This window comes from Dipodomys ordii, unplaced genomic scaffold (assembly GCF_000151885.1).
Source record: "Dipodomys ordii isolate 6190 unplaced genomic scaffold, Dord_2.0 Scaffold165, whole genome shotgun sequence".
Lineage (NCBI taxonomy): Eukaryota > Metazoa > Chordata > Mammalia > Rodentia > Heteromyidae > Dipodomys > Dipodomys ordii.
Genome location: NW_012267381.1, coordinates 2,132,140 through 2,154,455, shown reverse-complemented (window position 1 = coordinate 2,154,455; position 22,316 = coordinate 2,132,140). Strand labels below are relative to the sequence as shown.

Here is a 22,316-nt window from a genome sequence, read left to right as displayed (position 1 = left end):
ATAGAACAGAGAATGAAAGCCTGGCCAGAGGAGGGCTACAAGGGGAAAGAGAGCTGTGACAGTGCCATCTCGGGGTGGGGGGGGAGATGTTTGGGGGTAGGCAGGTCTTTCTCTTTCCTTATTTTCCTAGTGTCTGTACAGGGCATATGAAGGGCTCCACTAGTTCATCAAAAGCCCAGAGGTGCCAGCCCCTTCCATGGCAGCTCTTCCCTCTGTAGGGACAGAGCTGGGTGGGTGGCCTCTGGACAGGAGAGGGATGGAACTGCCAATGTGGGGCTGGCTTGCTTGGCTTTTTGGGGAAGGGTGAGGAGACAGGTCAGGGGCAAGCCTGCTGGGTACCCACAGCTTGTTCAGGGAGGACAGCTTTATTATAACATAGGCCTTCAGACAGACTGACAGTGAGAGAGTATGGATGAGGAGGAGCTGGAAACCCTTGGTTAAAGTTGGTATGAGAGAAAGCCTTAAGGAAGCAGAGGTGGGGGCAGAGAGAGGGAAGGGGAGAGACAAAAATGTGAATATGAATATCCAAACAAATATGGAGTGATTGAGGGGTGAGAAGGCAGGAAGGAAGGAAGGAAGGAAGGAAGGAAGGAAGGAAGGAAGGAAGGAAGGAAGGGAGAGAGGGAGGGAGGGAGGGAGGGAGGGAAGGAAGGAGAGAAGGAAAGCAAGCAGAAAGGCAGGCAGGAGGAAGGAAGGAGGGAAGGAAGCAAGGAGGGATGGAAGGAAGGAGTAATGGAAGGAAGGAGGGAAGGAGTAATGGAAGGAAGGAGGGAAGGAAGGAAGGGAGGGAGGGAGGGAAGCAAGCAGAAAGGCAGGGGGAAGGCAGGAGGAAGGAAGAAGGGAAGGAAGGAGGGAAGGAAGGAAGGAGGGAAGGAAGGAAGGAGGGAAGGAAGGGAGGGAGGAAGGAGTAATGGAAGGAAGGAAGGAAAGAAGGAAGGAAGGAAGGGAAGGAGGGAGAGAGGGAAAGAGGGAGGAAGGGAAGAAAGGAAGAAAGAAGGAAGGCCTGTACATCTGTCTTGGTCTTCCTTTATTTTTCTTCAATCCGCCAGCACCCAAGAGATCTTGAGCCCCTGGTTCCGAGACCAGAGATGGCATTGTCTGGAAACCCCTCTCTTATAAGCACCCCCATTCTGGAATCCTGGCTGAGCTTTCCTCAGCTGACAGGAGAGTTCCAAGGAGCACAGAGATGCTCTGGGGCCCAGGCCACTGATGGATGGTGGAGGAAGGAGGTTCTCCTGCCCGACCCCAGCCTATTGCCCCAGGGCAGACCTCCGCTCCAGCTGCCCAAAGACGAACGGAGTCTATCGCCTTTGTGGTCCTGACTGCTCCCTACTGGGTGTCTTCTGTCTGTACCCCTCTTCTCTCAAGTGTGTGTGTACCTGGGGAGTCAGGTGTCCCCTGCCTGCCACCCACAGAGATGGCTATGTGTTTAGCACCTCTCCTCTCCCAAGAGGCATGTGTAGGCACCTGACAGAGGGACAGTTAGACACACACCCAGCAGTCATGCGTCAGAAGCTGGAGTGAATGGCAGGTTGGATGGCCCCATGGCCTGCCCTGACTACTTTTTCCTGGCTGGAAGACTTAGAGGTGTTGACATTGCTTTATTTTCAAAGACAAGGCTGGACAAAGCCAGTCCTTGGAGAGAAGAGGGAGGCTGTGTTGGAGGGAGGCTGCTCTCTGTACACTGAGCTTGCTTTACCCCTCCTCTTCCTCCTCCTGCCCATTTCCTCCAAGCCACCCAGGTACACACCCAGATGCACACAATAAAGGACATGGCAGACTCCCATGGAGTGAACCCAGGGACTCCAGGCCAAGGGCAACACCACTTCAAAAAGGTGATCAGAACCTACCTGGCTGGCAAGGTTGCATTTGCCAATTGCAAATGGCTTGCTATTGGTCTAGTGTGCTAAACACACACACACACACACACACACACACACACACACAGAGGTAAGCAAGCATTTGGAAACTCTGATGTGCATTCGTCCTTGCAGTGACATCCAAGCAAGTTGTCAATAGACTCGTCTCCTAGAGCAGGGTCTAGACCAAGTCAGATGTCATCAGACTCTTGAGGTGAATCATGCAGCAAGCAGAACCACCTGCCAATCTGCTACAGACTGGAAATTTCCCAAGCTCCTTCCCACATGTGAGCTGGAGGAGTACCTTGAATCTGGGAAGGCTTCCTGGAGGAGGAGGCTCAGTGTAGCAGTGGTATCCCTCTTTGAGCTGGGGGTGGAGGTGGGCAGGCCATTTCCTCCTTTATTCCCCATCATGGTTCAGTAGTAGAAACCCAGAGAGAGGGTTATTGTAACTCATAAGGCCGAGCTGGCTCCAACCCAGGCCTTCTGCCTCAGAGTGAGCAAGAGACAATGCTCTTTCCTCAGACCTGCACATGACCCTGCCACTCCTGGCGGTGCTTCTTACCTCAGGCCACAGGGCCCAGCCATTTTCAGAGAAAAGACCTCAAAGGTTGCCACATTGCCACCCCTAGGGAAGTGGAGGGCTGTGGTAGGCATCAAGGGACAGGACCCCATGCAGGGGACAAGTGTGGAGACTCTGGACTACCTCTACCCTGCCTGGCCCCTGGCAGAGTATCGGCCAGGAGGAAGCCACAGGATGCTACAAAAGCCTCCCCAAAGTCTAAAGTCTTACCTGCTCTCCAATGACCGCAGCTTCTGACAAGTTTCCTGAGGCCTTGCCTCCTCAGCCCGGCTCCTAACCTTCCTGGAGATGGGTCCTCATCTCTCCCCAGAGTCCCTTACTGGAACAGAGTGCTGTCCTTGCACGCACGTGCACCTTTACCCAGAGCCATGGCACGGGGCAAGGCTGGAACCTGAGTGTGTCTAAACTGTGCTGTCAGCACTAGACTCCATAAGCCACTGGGTCCGAGACTCATGTGCCAGGGAGAGGGCCCTGGCCCGAGCTGGCCACTCAATGCCACCTGTCCCACAGAACCTTGTGTGTGTCACAGACGTTCAGCAGGGGTTGGCCTTCCTTACAGCTGTGTGCACAGCTCCGGAGAAGGTGCTGAGCATGCAGTGTCTGTTGGTTTTTTTTGTTGTTGTTTGTTTGTTTGTTTGGGTCTGGTCATGGGGCCTGAACTCTGGACCTGGGTGCTGTCCCTCAGCTCTTCAGCTCAAGGCTAGCACTCTACCACTTGAGCCACAGCGCCACTTCTGGGTGCTGAGGAATAGAACCCAGGGCCTCATGCATGCAAGGCAAGCACTCTACCACTAAGCCACCTTCCCAGCCCATCTGTTGGTTTTTTTTAATTTTTATTTTTAATTTATTTATTTATCAGGAGGACATTAATTCTCTGAGGATGACTTTTCCTTTCCCTCCCTCCTTCCCTTCCTCCCTTTCTCCCTTCCTCCCTTCCTCCCTTCCTTTTTTTTTTTTTTTTTGCCAGATCCGGACTCCAACTCAGTACCTGACACTTTGCTCATTGGCTGGTGCCCTACCAACCGAGCCATGCCTCCAACCCTGTGAGGCTGATTTTTCAAACCATTTTGGTTTTACATTTTTAAAGGAATCCTTCTGAATCAGGCAGAACTCAGGAGCCATGATGATTAGAATGAGGGCTCAGGTTCTATGCAGGCGACCAGAGCTCTGTGTAGAGTCTGGTTAGTGAGTGTTTTCAGCCCCTTGGGGAGGGGGAAACTGAGCAACTGGAAGGTCTCATATGGTTGAAGAGTCCTGGATCCCCCATGAACTCACAGTAGTGAGAGACAGAGAGAATGAGAAGAAATCAAAGGCACCACAAGGGAGAGATGGGCTGAGATGGGAAATCATGCTGGAGGAGGAAGCAGAGTGATTTTAGAAGACTCTCCAGCAGAGAGTAGGGGTGGGGCATAAACCCCAGCAGGAGTGACAGTATGGTTAAAGGCAGGAGACACAAGGAATATTCTGGATGAAGCTGATAGGGTAGAAAGGAGAACAGCATGAAGAGGTAGAATGTAGAGGTGAGGGGCAAGAGATTGTTTTTGTTTTTCACTTCTAGAATGTGATGGAGGAACTCAATGGGTAGCATCTGACAGATGCTGACAGAGCATGACCAGGATCAGTTCCCAGTGTCTTCTTCTACCCCAAGATGGGTGGGCAGGTGAGGCCTTCAATGTGGAGATCATTCAGTCCAGGATTGCTGGATGTGCTAGCAGCATCCTGGCCACTGGGCTATCAAGAAGGGACCCCACCATCCATGCCCAGTGTTCCCTCAGGATAAGGGGGCAAAATGCCACAGGTAAAGGACCACCTAGTCTAGTTATTTCATTTCTAGTGATGTTTCAGAATCACCTGGACAGCACTGCAAAATGGAAAGGCTTCACAACTGGGTGCCAGAGGCTTACACCTGTAATCCTAGTGGCTCAGGAGGTTGAGATCTGAGAACTGCACTTTGAAGCCAGCCTGGGAAAGAAAGTCTGGGAAACTCTTATTTCTAGTAAACTGTCAAAAAGGCCAGAAGTAGAGCCATGGTGCAAATGGTAGAGTACCAGCCTTGAGAAAAGAGGCCAGGCTGGGCTGGGAAGATGGCTTAGTGGTAGAGCGCTTACCTTGCATGCCTGAGGCCCTGGATTGGATTCCTCAGCACCACATAAGCAAAAAGAAAAAAGCCGGAAGTGGCGCTGTGGCTCAAGTGGTAGAGCACTAGCCTTGAGCTGAAGAGCTGAGGGACAGCACCCAGGCCCAGAGTTTAGGCCCCACGACGGGACCCCCCCGCCAAAATAAAAGAGGCCAGGCATGAGTGCAAGTCCCTGAGTTCAAGCCCCAGTACTGGTATGGATGGATAGATAGATAGATAGATAGACACACAGACAGACAGACAGATAGGCTTTGACCTTCCTACAGAACTACCGACTCCTATCTGTGCCTGAAAAGTTAAATTCTATATGCCAAGCAGGTCTGGAAACTTCTGGGTTTGTCTAACTCATATTTTGAGGCAGAGACACAGAGGACAGACAGTTGCCTGTATCATGCTTGTGCCTAACTTTGGCCTGAAATGTCTGTTTGGTGGGTTTTGACTCAGACCGCCCCCACTATGGTTTCAGAAGGCCACCATTCATCCAGGAAGTCTAGCTACAAACCCCTCAGCTGCTCCAGTCTACTGAGTCTGCTCCCATCTGCTCCCCGCTGCCAATCTCCCTCTTCCTTTCCTGGCTGTGAATCACTTTGGAAATTGGATGACTTCCTCTGCAGTGCTGAGACCCACCCCACTACACACACACACACACACACACACACACACACATACACACTTTACACCTGTCCAAGAGCCCAACTGCTGGTGACACCTCCCTGGCTGGTGTCTCCACAGCTGTCCCCACACCTCGGCTCTGTCTCCCACCCCATCGCCAGGGAGATTTCCCAGTGTCAACCACTCACAGAGCAAAGCATCCCAGCTCCCAGGAGCAGAGCCTAGGCCAGAAGCCCCTCCTCAAATAAGAATCAAACTCAATCCTCCTCAAGTCTTCCCACTAACAGGGTCCTAGGATGTTGGCAAGCTTTCAGGGAGTGAGAGGAAACCCATGCCACATGACAGGCAGGCAGCAGGCTCGGGAAGAGGAAGAAGGGCAGGCCAGCAGGGCAGCAGGCGCTGAAGACCCGCTCCCACCTGTGTCCAGCCAAGTCCCCGTGGCCATATGTGCCACTTCGTCATCTGTGTGGTGCAAGGTGGCAAAGGCTCCAACTTTTGGGGAATGAGAAGATTAATGAGAAAATTCAGAGGAAGCCTTTGGTTACTGAGCAAGCTTTCAGTAAAAGCAGAAGGAAGGGAGGAAGGGAGGAGGAAGGGAGGGAGGGAGGGAAGGAGGAAGGGAGGAAGGAAGGAAGGAAGGAAGGAAGGAAGGAAGCCTAAAACAAGGGAAGGCTGAGAAGATAATGGAGGTTAAGCCCAGGAGAGGGGAGGCGGGTAGGGAGCACAGGGTACAGTGAAGATGCACACTAAAACACATCCATGAGCCAGTCTGAGTCACAGGGGGAGGTAAGCGTGTGAGAGGCAAGAGGACATGGGTAGGTAGGGATCCCTCCCAGGCCCAGCACCTTATGATCCTCCAGAGTGATGCATATGGGAGACAGGCTGGTGAGGGAAGGTGATGTGCTCCTGATGGGAGGGGCCTGATCAGGGAGCACCTCAGTGGAAGAAAGCACCTTGCCCAGTGAAGAGACAGGGCTGCCATCCATCTGTGCCTTTTGTGCCCTCCATGCCTCCGGCCCCTTGCTCTACCATATATACCATATACTGAGAGTTTTGGAGTGTCACTATTTCATCCCAGATAGCCCCATTTCCAGATGTGGAAACTGAGGTTAGGTGAAGGTAAGGAGTTTGCCCAAGGTCTCACAGGTAGGCAGGGGCAGATAAGAGAGTCCACAGGGTCTCTTGGCCTGAGCTTCTGCTTTCCTGGGAGAGGATATGCCCCAGAGCCAGGGTCTGTTCAGATCTGGAAAGCCACCGCAGTGGGTACACAGCCTTCCTCATTGCACACTGGAGGGGACAGATAGTGACTCAGTTCCTATCCCAGAGCACGTTTGCCACTCATAGCAGCCTCTCAGACCCTGCCTTCACTACCCAAAGCTGGAGTCCAAGGTGGTGGGGAGCATGCAGGAAGAAACAGGAAGAGGATGCTCTTGATGGATAGACAAGGGAAGTGGAAAAAACGAAGTGAGCTGGAAAAGTCCTGATGGAGCTGGCATGTCACACCAGGAGCCTAGCACTTGAGAAACAGAGGCAGGAGGATGGAGTTTCATAGGCCACATAGTGAGACCCTGTCTCCAACAATAGAGTCCTAGTAGTGGGATCATCCCAGAGCCCAAGGTCTGGAGGCAGAAGTGAAACCAGTCTGTTCATTCATTCACTGAGTCGGACATTCATTTCTTCATACATCAGCATGTGTTAGGGCTTACACTCACAAAATAGCCAAACAGATCCAGCTCTGCTTATAACCCACACAGGCATCCACCTGGGACCTCCAAGGCCACCTGGGACACCCAAAGTGATCTCTCTGTCACTACCCTCCTGGATGAGTAAAGCAGGTGGCCCACAGGCCAGCCCTGCCATAAGGTTAGGGGGACAGAAGAGTGCAGGAGCATGGGGTGAGGGTGGGGTTAGGGCACCTCGGAACCCAGAGCCCCAGGGAGAAGGCCTAGAGGCAGAGACACCCAGACATACTCTCTCCCTCGACGTAGGCAGATTTTTCCCTTCTAGTTTTTACTTCTTTGTACAATAGCAATTTAAGTTAATTAAATGTAACAATAAATTATTTCTCCTCTGCCTGGAATCGTCTTTCCCTGCTCACCCACTTGTAGAGGAAACACCAGCTCTTGGCCTTGAGTTGCCTTTGACAGCTTGTGGCTGTCACAGAAACAGGATGTAGGAAGGAGGTCCTGGCCTGAGGCTGGCTAGGGAAAAGGAGCTGCTTTTGGGGGGGCACAAATCTCAGTCAGAATGGCTAAGAAAGGACACATTGCTATCCTCTGTGGAAAAAAAATCACTTTCTGAGGGTCTCAGCTTTACTGTACATGGCTTGCAATCTCCTTCCCCCACTGAGCCATCCCCTGGGCATGTATGTGTCTTGCAGAGTTTAGGGGGGCATTGCCTGTGAGTCCTTCCCCCCACACACATTCAAGCAGCTCATGATGGATGCACACTGCCCACCCCCCCCCCACCACCCCCAGCAGCACAGACAGGTTTTGAAGAGTTGAATGCACTATTTGATTTCTGCAAAGCACATCCTGGTTTAAAATGCAACTGGGAGCCAATTTTATAAAGGAATTGTGATTTATGAGCCCCCCCTACTCTCTCTCTCTCTCTCTCTCTCACACACACACACACACACACACACAACTAGATCGCTCCTCTTGTCTTTGCTCAAGACAGGCACTGTGCAAAGCAGCCACAGTGGTCCGAGGCGCCCAGGGCCTTCACCAGCAGATGGCAGTGTGGGCTGGGAGCCCAGCCTCTGAGGGTCATTGGTATGGGGTGGGGGTATGTGGTGGGGGAAGCAAGATCCTGACCACACTGGGGAGTCTGGGGCCTCTCTGGACTCAGAATCAAGGTTCTCTGGCTCTCCCAGACCCAGCTCCATCCCTGACCTAACTAAACTGCCTTGGAGGAAGAGCTATCTGGATTCCCAATTTCCTTCTGCAGGCCTCAGTTTTCACACATGTAAATGATGCTACAAGTTCTGGTCTGCTGCTTGGGAGTCCAGCTTGGACCTCTCAGCCCAGTGTCTGAGGACCCCCCCCCGCCGCCAAACCCCATCCAAGGGTAGGAGTCTCTGTCCTCATGGCCTTGTCTACTGCAACCATTCTCAAGCTTATCTCCTCTAGGAAGCCCACTTCACAGTCACATTGTACACCCCACTACCCATGTTCAAAACTGCAGTATTCTGTATGTAGCTATGGATTCTGTCCTGCCATCGCCCTCTTAGTGTGTGTGTTGTCCTCTCTGAATTTCTTCCTTTTTCCTATTCTCTCTGTCTGTCTGTCTGTCTCTGTGCCCACCTCCTCCCCGCCCCCCCGCCCCGTCCCATACTGGGTTTGAACTCAGGGTCTAGTGCTTGTTGAGCAGTGCCCCATCTCTGAGCCTTGCCTTCAGCCCCCAAATTATATACAATCCCAATTCCAGCAAGGGGGCAGAGAGATTACTAAATCTGGTCATTAAAACAAAACCTCCCTTTGAAGCTACAAAGCCCCTTCCCAGAGGGAGCCTAGTGGAGATGGAGCCAGCACAGGCAGAATAGTCTGAGAGATTCTGTCTCTGGAGATTCTGGACCAGCTGTGTGGCTCAAGCAGTAGATGCCAGCCATAAAGCAAACAAGCTGGGCAAAAGCGTGAGGCCCAGGGGTCATGCCACTACCAACACAAACAGCAGAACAACCAACCAACAAAAAGGCCTGAGGAGCCTGTGGTGGCAGAAGAGGAAGACCCGCCCCTCTCCTGGTTCCTTGGGAACTTTGTGTGGGGCGGGGAGGGACACAGCTGCCTCCAGGCTGCCCTCCCTTTCCTCTTGTAGCCCTTCAGGTCCCACCCAGAAAGGTCAATCACCAAATCATTCCGTCAAAGGAAATTGCACTTTATGCCTTAAAGACCAAACTGAGCTTCAGCAAGTAGTTATTTATGGTCTCTAATAAGCATTTTCTGGGTGTGATTAACCTTTATGCCAAAGTCACACTGGGAATTGGGGTGGCAGCTTCAACTCTGCACCTAGCCAAGGCAGGATGGGGCAAGCAGAGGCCAGGGGACCAGGGCAATGGCTGAAGCCGGCAGCTTACCAGGTTGTCTCTACACACACACACACACACACACACACACACACACACACACACACACACACACACACCCCAACACACATACCAGCAGACTCCTGTGCTGCTGTCTCCTCTGCTCATCCATCTCTCTTGCCTAGGCGACAGGTGCCACCAGCCCTCTTTGTTCATCTACCCAAAAGGCAGTCATCATCATGGAGCTGTGCATGCCTGTGTGAGATGCAGCCTTGCAGAGATTAGTAAGGAAACAGAGGTTTGTTTGGGACCTTGTGGCTATCAGGCTGGGCTGCAGAGTCAGCATTTAGCCAATGAGTGAACCTAGTGCTCTGCCAACTTCACATTCTCAGCACTATTTAGGTTTTTCTACTAACTAGAAAATGGCAGATCTCATGAAGTTCTGAAAATTTGGCTTGTGAAAAATAATTCTGAGAAAAACTATTAAAAAATTTTTTTTAAAGGTTCAAGCCAGGTGCTGGTGGCTCGTGCCTATAATCCTAGCTACTCAGGAGGTTGAGATCTGAGGATTGTGGTTCAAAGCCAGCCCAGGCAAGAAAGTCTGTGAGACTCTTACTTCCAATTTACCACCAGAAAACCAGAAGTGGCACCATGGCTCAGCTGTCGCTCAAATGGTAGAGTGCTTGCCATGAGCTGAAGAGCTCAGGGACATACACAGGCCCAGGGACATACACAGGCCCAAAGTTCAGGCCCCATGACTGACAAAAATAAAAATAAAAAAGTTTCTGAGCCAGGTGCCAGTGCCTCATTCCTGTAATCCTAGCTATTCAGAAGGCTGATATCTGAGTATCACAGTTCAAAGTCAGCTCAAACAGACAAGTCTATGAGACTCTTATCTCTAATTAACTAGCTAGAAGCCAGAAGTGGAGATGTGGTTCAAGTGGTAGAGTGTCAGCCTTGAGCCATATTGTTAAGGAGAGGTTGAGGCCCTGAGTTCAAACTCCGGTACTAGCACACACATAACAATGGTTCTGAAGGGCTGCAGGCATGATTAGGAGAGCCTTACCTATTATGGGCAAGGCCCTGGGCTCAATTCCCAGTACTGGGAGAAAAAGAAATGTTTCTGAAAAGACAGCCAGGGCTGATGATGAAATGGGGAAGTCATTGGAGGCGTTGAAGGAAGCCTTAGGTCAAATGCACTTCTATCTGATTTAAGAGCAAAAGAGATAAGTGCCAGTTGTTCACATCTGTATTCCTAGCTATTCAAAAGGCTGAGATCTGAGGATCTTAGTTTGAAGCTAGCCCCAGCAGGAAAGTCTGTGAGACTCATCTCCAATTAACTACTCAAAATCAAATTGGAGCTGTGACTCAGTGGTAAAACAGTAGCCTTGAGCAAAACAAACAAACAAAAAACTCAGGGACAACATCCAGGCCCTTAGTTCAAGCCCCATGACAAAACTAGAAGTGGAGGTGTGGCTCAAGTGGTAGAGTACCAGTCATGATTTAAAAAATAGAGCAAGAGCTCAAGACCCTGAATTCAAGCCTTAGTACTGGCACAAGTAAAGGAAGAAGAGGAAATAAAAGGAAGAGAGGGAAACAAAGATTGACTAACTAGATAAAAGTGGTGGGCTGTTATTTCCCAATAAGGTATTTCCAGTTCCTTTAATTTGCCTGTGGCTGAGCTGAGGCTGATGCTTTTGTTCGTATATGTGTGTATGCGTATGTGCGTAAAAGTGAGGTGAGCAGGGGGTAGGATGAGAAGCTGGGGCTAAGACTTCTTAGTTTCCTTCTAGAAGTGTCTCTGGCTAGAGCAGCTGGATTCCTGTGCCTGTTGAGTGAGCAGTGGTAGCTTTTAGTGTGGTTTGTCCTTTGTTTGCCTAACCGGTGGCTTCTTCCTCTCATCCCTTCTGCATTTGCATTTGGAAAGTGACAGTAAAGGTATTTCCTCACCTTTCTGGAGACAGTGAAGCTTAATTACTAATTAATAAAGCATTGGGAGTTGCTTGGGGCCAGAGAGACTAATGGGTTTGTTCTAATCACCATGGAGGCCCAGGATCTAATGAGTTGAACCTGGCACCTTCGGGTTTTCAGAATGCCCTGGTGCCTGTGCAGGCCTGGTGCTGCTTAGGAGCCTGAAACTTGGCCTGGAGAGATCAGAGACCCCTCTCCCCAGGTAGAACAGCCATGTGCCTGAAGGGAACGGGGTAAACAGGCCCCACTGTGGTCTCAGGCAGATGCTGAGGGGATGGTATGGGCCTGAGGGCCAGCAGGGTCGGGAAGCTTCCTGCACGAGTTGGGGAGCCGAGCTCTGACCAGCAGTAGGGCTTTTCCATGCCCCCTGGGAGGGTGGGGTGGAGAGAGGGCACAAGGCCTGCGTTTGTATGGGGGGTGGGGACATTCCTGGTATGTAAGCATAGAAAACTGGCCTCTGGGGGGAAAGGGGGGAGAGAGAGAGAGAGAGAGAATATCAAACCACAGCCATAGCCAAATGAAAGAAACTGCACATTCACATTTACTTGTAAAGCTGGGTGGGCATGGCACCCAGAGGGCCAGGAGAAGGAGCAGGGAGGTAGTGAGGAGAGCACCCCTCACCCAAAAGCCTGCTGGCCACTGTGCCCAGGACCCCCAGCCCAGGAGGAGCTACTTATAGTGTGCCTCCTACCCCCATCCGCTTCTGAGCCCCTTACAAATAAAATCCCAGCAGATCCAAATGCCAGTGGCTCACACCTGTAATCCTAGCTGCTCAGGAGTCTGAGATCTGAGGACTGAGGTTCAAGGCAACCTAGGCAGATATGTCTATCAGACTCTGATCTCTGATTAACCAAAAAAAGCTGGAAGTGGAGTTGTGGCCCAAGTGGTTGAACACTAGTCTAAAGCAAAAGGCTCAAGGACAAGCCAGGCACTGATGGCTCATGCCTGTAATCTGAGCTTCCCAGGAGCCTGGTTCTGAGGATCTTGGTTTGAAGCCAGCCAGGGCAGGGAAGCCCATGAAACTCTTTATCTCCAATTAACTACTCAAAAAAGCCAGATTGGAGCTGTGGCTCAAGTGGTTGAACACTAGCTTTGAGCAAAAAAGCTCAGGGATGGAGTCCAGGCCCTGAGTTCAAGCCCAAGGACCAGCACCAACCAACAAAAAAGAAATCCCAGTAGAAACAGCTGATTATCCTCTAAGCCACAGAGATAGCTATTGCTAAGTTCAAGTCAGACAATAAATGTGACCTTACTGAGTGCCTGTTGTAGACTAGAAACTGTCATTCCTCAGGTCTGTTCAGCAGATTCAAATGTAGCAAGCAGAATGCAGCCCCAGCCCTCCTGGCACAGGCTGCACTACATAGACTTCTAGAAGCCTGGGAAGGTGATGGCTATACTTGTTTTTACAGACAAGGACACTGAGGCACAGGGAGGTCAAATAACCTGCCCACAACAGCACAGCAAGAATAGGGCCAGAGGCCAGGCCCAGCTAAACTCTAGTAATAATCTACCAAGATGGTGACCAAAGAGGGAATGTGATGGCTCAAGAAGGGGCAACCCTTCAGTTATGGATGAATGGCCTGGAGTCTTTGGGGGAGCTTAAAGGGCAGAGGTTCTGAAATAGCCATCTTTCTAGATACATTCATCGCTTCCCCTCTCTGTGCCTCAGTTTCCTCATCTGTGAGAGAGGTTCTGCCATTACAGATATTGCTATAAAGCAGAAGGGTTTACAGCAGGGTAGAGTTTGTAGTGACCAGTAATTCGCCAGGAGGGGACCAGGGTCCAGGAGGCAACAGTTCATTAAACAAGAAGACAGGAGTGTCCACAGCTTAGGAGAGGACATGTCTACTAATGAGTGCCTGTGAGCTCAGGAGGCCATGGGAAGGCCTTGTGTATATGACTGTATGTGTATGTGTATGTGTGTGTGCGCGCGTGTGTGTGTGTGTGTGCATGCATGAGCTCCTGCTGCTTCTGTTCCAAGCTCTCCCTGAGCTGGGCAGCACTAGACCTTTCAGGCTTAAGAGTATGTAGAGGGAGGGGGTACAGGAGCCTGGGTAGAGGGGCTGGGAAGAGAAGGAGGGGAAAGGGAGCAGAAGCAGGAAGCAGCTGGCCAGACTGCTCAGGGTACCTGCCTAACTGTGCTCCTTGCCTCCTTGTGTCCACCCACAGGCCCTTCTCCTCCTGGGGCTGAACCCCGTCTCCACTTCTCTGCAGAACCAGCACTGTGAGAGCCTGTCCCTAGCCAGCAATGTCTCTGGTGAGTCAACCCCCACCCACATCCTTTCTCTGCAAGATGCCAGGTCACCACAGACAGTGTCCTGTGCCCCAAGACTCCCAAGACCTGCACATTGAACCACACTCTGGAACAGCAATAGCTGTCAGATTGCCTTTAAAAGCTCCAAGATGTGTATCTCCGTGGAGTGCCGTGTTGGAAAGGATCCTGAAGTTTGAAGGGAAGAAAAAAGACCTAAGGTTTACAGCAGCCTCTGCTGTGGGTACAGGAGTTGCTCATAGCCAGTACTCCTATAGTCAAGTCCCCACTTTTGGATGGGCAACAGGGCAGGGTGCCCCAGCTCTTGCAGCCAGGCTAGGACTCAGGGACATATGTAGGAGAAAAGCTGCTGTCTGCTCCTGCTAAAAGTGCCCTAAGTCTAATGCTGTGCAGCAAATGCATGCCAAGCGCTGGGCAAGAACTTTGAGATAGAGTAACACAATTTGCACAACAACCTTTAGCTACTCTCCTCATCGGACACAGAAGGAAACTGAGGCACAGAAAAGCATTAGTAAGCGGGCAGCCTGGCTTCCTCATGTGCTCTAAAACAAGATGCTCTCTCCCTTCCTGTAGCAGACACTGAGTGAATGCCAGCACCAGCCATTGGCAAGATGCTTTGTAGAGTTATCACATTCTTAGAAGAGCTGAGAACCCGACATTCATCCAGATGAGGAAACTGAGGCATGAAGCATTCCCTAACTCCCTCCAGAACTACTCAGTTAGTTTGTGGGAGTGGCTGGGCTTCCCGTGCCGTGGCTTTGTGAACTTTTGAGTGTGGATCTGGGAATGGCTGCTGTCAGGCAGAACGCTGGCCCTGCTGTGTCTGAGGAGCATTTGGGAAGCTCACTGTCCTGTGTTGGTTTATTTTCTCTTCAAGGCTCTTCTTGATTCATTCATTCATTGAGCACCTCCTACATAGCAGGGCCCATGTTAGTCATCAGGGGAACAAAATAGGCTGTAGCTCAGTGATGGGGCACATGCCTAATGAATACCAGACCCTGGGTTCGATCCCCGGTACTGTTAAAAAGAAAAAAAAAGTGTTTACAGGATAGCTGGAAAGAAGAGAAGGTATTTGCCCAAAATTGCTTACAACAATGCAGGTGGCAGAAGCTAGGACAGAAGTGGGGGTACATCTAAGAAGGCTTCCTGAAAGAAGAGGTTTTACGGTGGTTCTGAAGGGAGATTTGCTCTGGTGCTGAGAGATGCTGCTCTGAGCCAACGCAAGGGTTGATAATGAGCTGAGGATGTATTTGGCTGGCAGCAGGCCTGAGGGGGGATGAGGAGGGAGGAGCAATAAGCCTGGGGAGGCACTGGTAGCTCAGGGCACCGGGCTGCACAGCTGGCTACGCTGGGATGGGGCAAGGAAAGAATATCAACTCTCTGCTAGTCTGCCATTCTAGTGGAGAGAGAGGGAGGCCTGGGGGAGCCCTCTAGCCCTCCCCAACACCCCAGAGCCAGGTCAGGCTCCATTAACTTGCTTTTTATGTGCAGAAGAAGTGACATGCCTGAGCCCACATAGTGCCACCTGTCCTTGGAGGCAGCAGGCTCACTGTGATGAATGGCATTCATTCCCTGGTGGTTGGTACAGGATGCCCCACCCCCAACCCAGCCCGCCTGGCTTCGTGGCACAGCAATCTATCACCTCCCAATGGCCTCTGGTAACAGCCATTTGTCTTCCAGTGCTGAGCTCTATCCAGACTGACAGGCATTGGTAGAGGCAGATGGTGCGGGAGGGACAGAAGAGCTGGGACAGATGGAAAGGCATCTGGCTGGAATGGCTGGCACTGAGCCGGGACCTCTGGGGGCCCCACACATGCTTCATGCCAGGAGAGGTTGGGTCCCCAGGGCCAGGGTCACATCTTGGCATAGGTCACAGACTTGGAGACTCATCACCTCATGGCATGAGCAATGACAGTGCCAGGAAGTAATCGAATTATTGACAAATCACAGACAAATGGAAATGTGGACACACATCTCTTGTTTTATGCCACTGAGAGGTAATAATTATTGATTAAGCTTGTGGATTTGATACCATTCTAAGCTTAATCTTGTTTCATCATCACCATCACATAATCAGGAAGTGTTTTTGTCCCCAATTTACAATGGAGGAATCTAAAACTCAGAGAGGTTGAGTAACTTGCCTAAATACACACAATGATGAAGGACTAGCCCCCAGTGAGCCCGACTTCAGACTTCCTGCTACATTACACGGCCACCCAGAGGTGTATGGTAAATCCAGGTTTACCGCACAACCATCTGTGGTGCACTGTTAGCCTTGCACTTTCTCATGCCCATTCTAGGTTTTACGTGGTCTCACATTTCCTCAGCACCAACTATGCGCCTGGAACTACAGGATTGTAGCTCCTAGCTATATGTCCTAATGTGTCACACTTTAGAGAGGCACCTCCCCCCCTTATTAGTCGTGGGACTTGAACTCAGGGCCTGGGTGCTATCCTTGAGCTTTTTCACTCAAAACTTGTGCCCTACCACCTTGAGCCACAGCACCATTTTCATTTTTTCTGGTGGTTATTTGGATATCAGAGTCTCACAGACTTTCCAGCCTGGGATGGCTTCAGATCATAATCCTTGGATCTCAGACTCAGGGAGTTGCTAGGATTACAGCCATGAAGCATCAGTGCCCAGCTTAAATTTTTTGTTGTTGTTGTTGATGCTAGTTCTAGGGTTTGAACTCAGAGTTTTGCTCTTACTTGACTTATACTCTACCACTGGAGCCATGCTTCCAGCCTTTAAAAAATATATATACGTACATACATATATATTTATACACACACACACACACATATATAAATAGTGAATTTTGTGTTCGCGTGATCATGCAGCTTGAACCTGGGGCACTGTCCCTGAGCTTCTTTTGCTCTACAACTTGAGCCACAGTGCCACTTCCAAGAGGCACCTTTCTTTGCTGCCAAGCCAAAGAGGAGGCAGCTCAACCCTGGGATGGCCAAGCCAAGACCAGAGCTCTCTGCCTGCGCTTAGTAGCACGCTCCTCTAGATAGGCAAGAACCATGTTTCAGAGGCTATCTCCAGCGCCAGTGGCTCCCCTCTGGGGTACCTGTGGCTTAAATCAGATGGGTTGATAAACTTTCCTGCCACCAGGTTGTTGCCATGTGTCCACTCCATTTGGTTTTCCAAGAAGACTCTTCTGGGAGACCCCACCTAACTGGCACAGGAGCCAGGTTCTGATTTCCCTCTGAAGTTATCTACTTATGGGAGGGTTGGAGGAGCACATTTGAGCCCTAAGTCTTGTCACAAGGGAACTGTGTAACAAACTGAGCAAAGAAACCAAGACTCAGCTAGCTGCACTTGAGTATTCGCTTGACCCCCTTTAAAGCGTCCTTCCCTGTTCTAATCCAACTAGGATATGGACCTCTTAGACACCCCATGCACATACCTGCCTCAGGGCCTTTATACTTGCTTTCCCTTCCACCTAGAACCCTCTCCTTGGGTATGCACACGGCTCCCTTCCCATCCTTTAGGTCTCTAACCATTAGGATTTTAGAGAATTACCATATGAAAGCAGCTCAGGCTTTGATCTCCTTACACTGTAGTTTTTTCTCAACAGTATTTCTCCCTAACAGCTGTTTGCTTGCTTTACAGTGTCTCCATGAAGGCAGGACATTTATTCATTTCTAGAGTGGATTTCTTAGGTGGGCAATAAATACTTGCTGAATAAAGAGCAGCCTCCTCTTCCCCACCCATACCTTAACCAATTAGAAAGGACACTGAGGGATGGGAAGGGTTGTAGGAGGACGTGGCTCCTGCAGCTCACTTGTATGCTTTGGCTGGTGAATGGACTTGACTAGCTGTAAGGCTGGCTTTCACTGCTCCTCACTGCCATATTACAATATCCAGGCTGGAAGATACCTACTCTGCCCCCCCCCAGGAATGCAGAAGAGGCTGAGTGTTGTGGCAATGGACCCTGGAGGGTCCTGAACTTGAGTGGCCTTACCTTGAAGTCTATGGCCAATAGACTTGAGACGCTGGAGACTTCCTACTTTCTTCCTATACACACCCACCCTGCCCTCTGAAATTACCTTCGCCTTTCCTTTTTTAAATTTTATTTACTTACTTAATTTTTTGGTACTAATCCTGGGGCCTCTCCTCACCTTTTCTTGTTATTGTTATTTTTTGTTTGTTTTTGCTTAAGGCTCGGTGCTCTACCACTTAAGTCACAGTTCCACTTCTGCCATGTGGACGATTACTTGAAGTCCATTAATTGTCTCATGGACTTGACTTCCCCAGGTCTTGGCTTCCTGAATAGCTAGGATTACAGGCATGATCAGTCGAGACCTGACTTCCTTTCCCTATTTTATCCTTAGGGTCTTTTTGCCTCTATGTCCTTCCTGTCTCCTCTCGTTGATCACTTGCCTTCCCATCCCTTCCTTCTCCACTCAGAGAGTGGTTGGTTGCGTGGCTGGCGTGAGTGGCATGAATTTCTTAATGCATGGCTCCCTTCACGGTGTCTGGTGTACAGCAGTGTTCAAGAGATGTTGGTCCCCTTCCCAACTCCTACACACCTGTCCCCTTCGGAGCCCCTGCTCTGCTGGATCACCTAGGGACCTGAGATCTTTCCCTACTTGAGAGGCTGCCTTGCACCCTGTTCTTGGTCTCTGAGGTCCAGCTCATCTCTTTGCACTCTCCTGACCTCTTAGTTGAAGTTCAAATGGTGTTTCCAGGAGCTCGTTCGTCACTCCTGATTGGCCCTTGCACATATAACCCCACCCCCATTAGCCCTGCCCACAGATCCAGTCCAAGAGGGGCGCGTTGGTCAATTCTGGAAGGGCACCTTTGTCCCCTGGTCCCTTTCATTTAGTCTTTCCCATTCTTGCAGTCTCTCCTTCCTGTCTCACAGTCTTTAATTTCCTCCAGGATTTTCTGGGTTCTTAATTTAAGGTCGCATCTTCCACTGGGTTCCCGGCTCCACCTCCACCTAGTGACAAGAGGGAGGGTCACAGGGCCATGCGCAGGATCTGGGGCCCCAGATGGGTGCAGACCAATGTTGCTGAGAGGAGCAGCAGCTGGGATTGGGCCCCTGTGTGGCTGTGGGAAGAGCTCAGCGTCAAAACCCACCCTGGCCTTTAGATAGCCCCATGTTTAGTTACTAAATACCTAGGGTCAAACAAGCCCAGTAACTATGTGGGCCTCAGTTTACTTCTCTGTTAAATATAACTGAAGCCCACGTGGACAGGTGGTGCAAGAGCCAAAATAGAGCCGGGCACCGGTGCCTCACACCTGTAATCCTACCTACTCAGGAGGCTGAGATCTGAGGATCGTGGTTCAAAGCCAGCCTGGGCAGGAAAGTCTGTGAAACTCGTCTCCAATAAACCATTAGAAAACCAGTGGTTTTTGTGCTGTAGCTCAAGTGGTAGAGCGCTAGCCTTAAGCTGAAGAGCTGAGGGACAGCGTTCAGGCCTAGAGTTCAAGCCCCATGACTGACAAAAAAAAAAAAGTCAAAATAGGTGCTAGTGCTGGGAGAGGGCAAGCTTAGGGGTGACATTGTCCAAAAAAAATGTGGCCCCTCTGTATATATCATCTTTAAAATAACAGTAAAAAAAAAAGAATAAAGGTGCTAGGGAATTAGTTGTTAACCTGAGGACACAGAACACACCTACCCTTCATTGGAGAGTCCCCACATCCCAGGACTAGTTGTGAGTGTGGCCAGAGCTCTTGTTAGGTCCCTAGAAGATGGGGCATTAGGAAAGCTAGGTCGTCCTCTGGCCCAGGAGACCCAGCTGTCTTGGCTGGCCCCTGCTTTAGCTCTAGATTGGTGCTGACTGTGGTCAGTGTCCTTCTATCTGTGCACCTGCTCTCTGAAGATCAGGGAAGAAAGGTGGGTAGATGCTAATCTAACTGACTCTGTGTGTGTGTGTGTGTGTTAGGCACTTCTGGGCCCTCCTCATCACATCCCATGTAATTTTCCCTTTGCCTGGCTGTGTAGACATGTGCCTGGCACACAGTTCCCCCTTTTCAATAAATGTCCCCTCATCTGTCCCCACCTCTTATTGCCACACAATGTGGTATGATAGAATGAGCCCTCTATGTAGAGTCAAAAACATCTGGCTAGCCAGGTGCCAGTGGCTCACACTTGTAATCCTAGCTACGCAGGAGGCTGAGATCTGATTATCGTGATTTGAAGCCAGTCTGAGTAGGAACATCCATGAGACTTTTTATCTCCAATTAACCACCAAAAATCTCAGAAGTGGAGCTGTGGCTCAAGTGGTAGAGCACTAGCCTTCAGCAAAAAGCCTCAAGGGACAGCACCCTGAGTTCAAGCCCCAGGACTGGGGGTATAGTTCAGTGATAGAGCATCCATCTGCCATGCCTGAGGCCCTAGGTTCCATCCCTAGTAACACTCTCTCTCTCTCTCTCTCTCTCTCTCTCTCATATCTAATTTAACCAAGTGGTTGAATTCATAAGAGGATAAGCATCTTGCTTATGGTTGCACAGAAAGTTAGTAGCAGAGCCTATTCTGAAACCATGAGCCCAGAGTTGCTGTTCATTGCCAGCACAGACCGGGGTGCAAACAACACATTCAATAAGTGTGGACATCAGGCCAGCTGGAAGCTAGGTCAAGCCCATTTTGCTGATTCTCTGTGGGGTCCGGCCAGATGTTGTTTGGTTTCAAAGGGTTCTGACTGTGGCAGGCTGTGCTTCTTCTTAGGTGTTCCTCTAAAGTTTTGCAACTCTAGTCTGTCACCGAAAGAGGGAGAGGCAAAGAGAAGTATCATCAGGCTGCAGGATAGGGGACGTGAGACATACAGCCAGATCTTTACCTTTCAGCCCTACCTCCAGACATCTCTGTGTTCCTCTGCTCTGGAACCCACACTGACTCCCTGGTGTCCTATCACCAGTAGCATATTCTTTCCCCTGGCATAGAATGAGCTCATGTCTGCACGTGGGCTATTGCTGTGGTCCCTAGCTGATGGGTTAGTGTGAGCTAGTGGGGGTATGAGCAGGATTCTGGAGGGACCTCTGGCTGCTTAGGGAGGGGTCTCATTGTGCCTCATCAGCCCTCTCTCTCTCTCTCTTGTCCTCAGGGCTACAGTGCAATGCCTCCGTGGACCTCATTGGCACCTGCTGGCCCCGGAGCCCTGCAGGGCAGTTGGTGGTTCGGCCCTGCCCCGCGTTTTTCTATGGTGTCCGCTACAACACCACAAGTAAGGAAGAAGCTAGAGGGTGGACCGTGCTCTGGGAGGTGGGAGAGGATGGGGGATTCTGGAAATGGGAGAGATAATAGCAATAACACTGAAGGCCAGCTCTGTGCTTGTTCCTTACAAGAAAACACTGTCACCTGGTATAGAATTAAAGCCTCAGAACAAGGTCCAGAGAGGTTAAGGTCAAGGTCACCAGCTGCTAAAAGGTGGAGCTGGAATGACAGGTCTGTCTGGAACATTTCTCCTGTGTTAACAAACTGAGTTAGTCCAGTGGCGTCAACTACCCCCCTGAGGTAGGGCAGAAACTATCAGAATAGCCTGAGTTCAAAGATGTTCCAAGGCCTCCCTAGGCTGCTAGCCAGGTGGCAGGGCTCCCAGAGTGTTGGGGGGATGGGGCTGAGTTGCTTCCCAGGTCTGCAGATGGCTGAGGGTGGGGCAGAGCTGACCCAGGGCTGTTCGGATACTTGATCCCCAGGTAAACACCTCACTCCCAAGACCTGAACTTTGTGCCAGGCTTTGCAGCTTCTTGAGATAGCACCTGCCACCCTCAGAATTAATTTGCTTTCTCTTGTCAGTGACTCAGGTCCCTGCTTAGCAAGAGAAGAGCAGCTGCAGGCTAGGGGCCCAAGGGAGACTGGCAGCCCAGATCCCTGGGGCCCCCTGTGTAAACCCTTGAAGCTTGTGGGTCGGAACTCAACACCCCAATGGGGTATTGAAGTTGAATGCAGATACCAGGTGATCCCATCAAAGACCCACTGTGTGACTTCAACACATGTCCCCTTCTGCCCCCTTATCTGAAAATTAGAAGTTAGGTGACCAATCTAAAGATTTCTTACAATTCATGACTGCCAAATTCTCCCCCCTTCCCCTTCCCCATGGATTAGGGCTACAGACTAGAAGGTTCAGGGCCTGAGAGAGTCCCCGAGAGGTGCTACAGCAGAACAGAAGGATGGAAGAGCCAGATCAAGTAGCTTTATGCATCTATAGCCATGCCCTGACCCTGAGAGGAGAAAAAACGCAGGAGGGGAGTAGAGTCTCGGGTAGGAAGAAGGGGGAGAACAGTCTAAAAGGCCAAGGAGAGCTTAGGATGTACTGTCAACCAGATTGCAATTTAGTAGCTAGTTGAAGCCCAGATTGGTTAATACCATGCAAGGTCACGGAGCTTAAAGGCAGTCACAAGTCCTGGTGCCCCAGCCCATTCACTGCTCTGTAACCCATGCCAAATCCTCTGCCTCCCCGCACAGAGGCCAACCCAGCAGGGGCCCTGTTTCTCTCCAAGCACCATGGCCCAGTCTTAGGCAGCCTGATGTCTAGCCCCAGTCCCAGAGTTGAGCTGTCACACTTCACATGGGACATCCTGTTGCTCCTGACTGACCCTGGCCACTCCCACAAGCACCCTCCACTCACATTCTCAAGGGTTATTCTCATTCTGCACCCCTAGATACTTGGAAACCTTCTCAGAACGTCGTGATTAGATGTGTGTCAGCCCTGCCTTCAGCAGTCCCTCCCACCCCTGAGCCTCAGTTTTTCCACTTGCAGGATGGGTGGGGGTTGGGGTGAAGTTCCCTTTGGGCTCCCTCACTTTTCCTTCTGGTCCCTCCCTAGGGGTGCTGGTCCATCCCTAACAGAGTGAGAATTCCAGGGCTGGAAGCATCCCCCCCCCGCCCCGCCTTTGCAGGTGCC

The 22,316-nt window shown here is 50.8% G+C and overlaps 1 protein-coding gene across 2 annotated transcripts in view; it reads left to right on the top strand.

The window, feature by feature from the left end:
- The window catches only part of Crhr1 (corticotropin releasing hormone receptor 1), a 40,922-nt gene that overhangs the window by 6,689 nt on the left and 11,917 nt on the right, over window positions 1–22,316 (top strand). The window contains exons 2-3 of one of the 2 annotated variants that reach the window (XM_013033248.1): window positions 13,356–13,443; window positions 20,517–20,636. In XM_013033248.1, the coding sequence (XP_012888702.1) occupies window positions 13,356–13,443; window positions 20,517–20,636 (208 nt within the window). The remainder of the gene's footprint in view (window positions 1–13,355; window positions 13,444–20,516; window positions 20,637–22,316) is intronic. The other variant, XM_013033249.1, reaches the window with a different exon arrangement.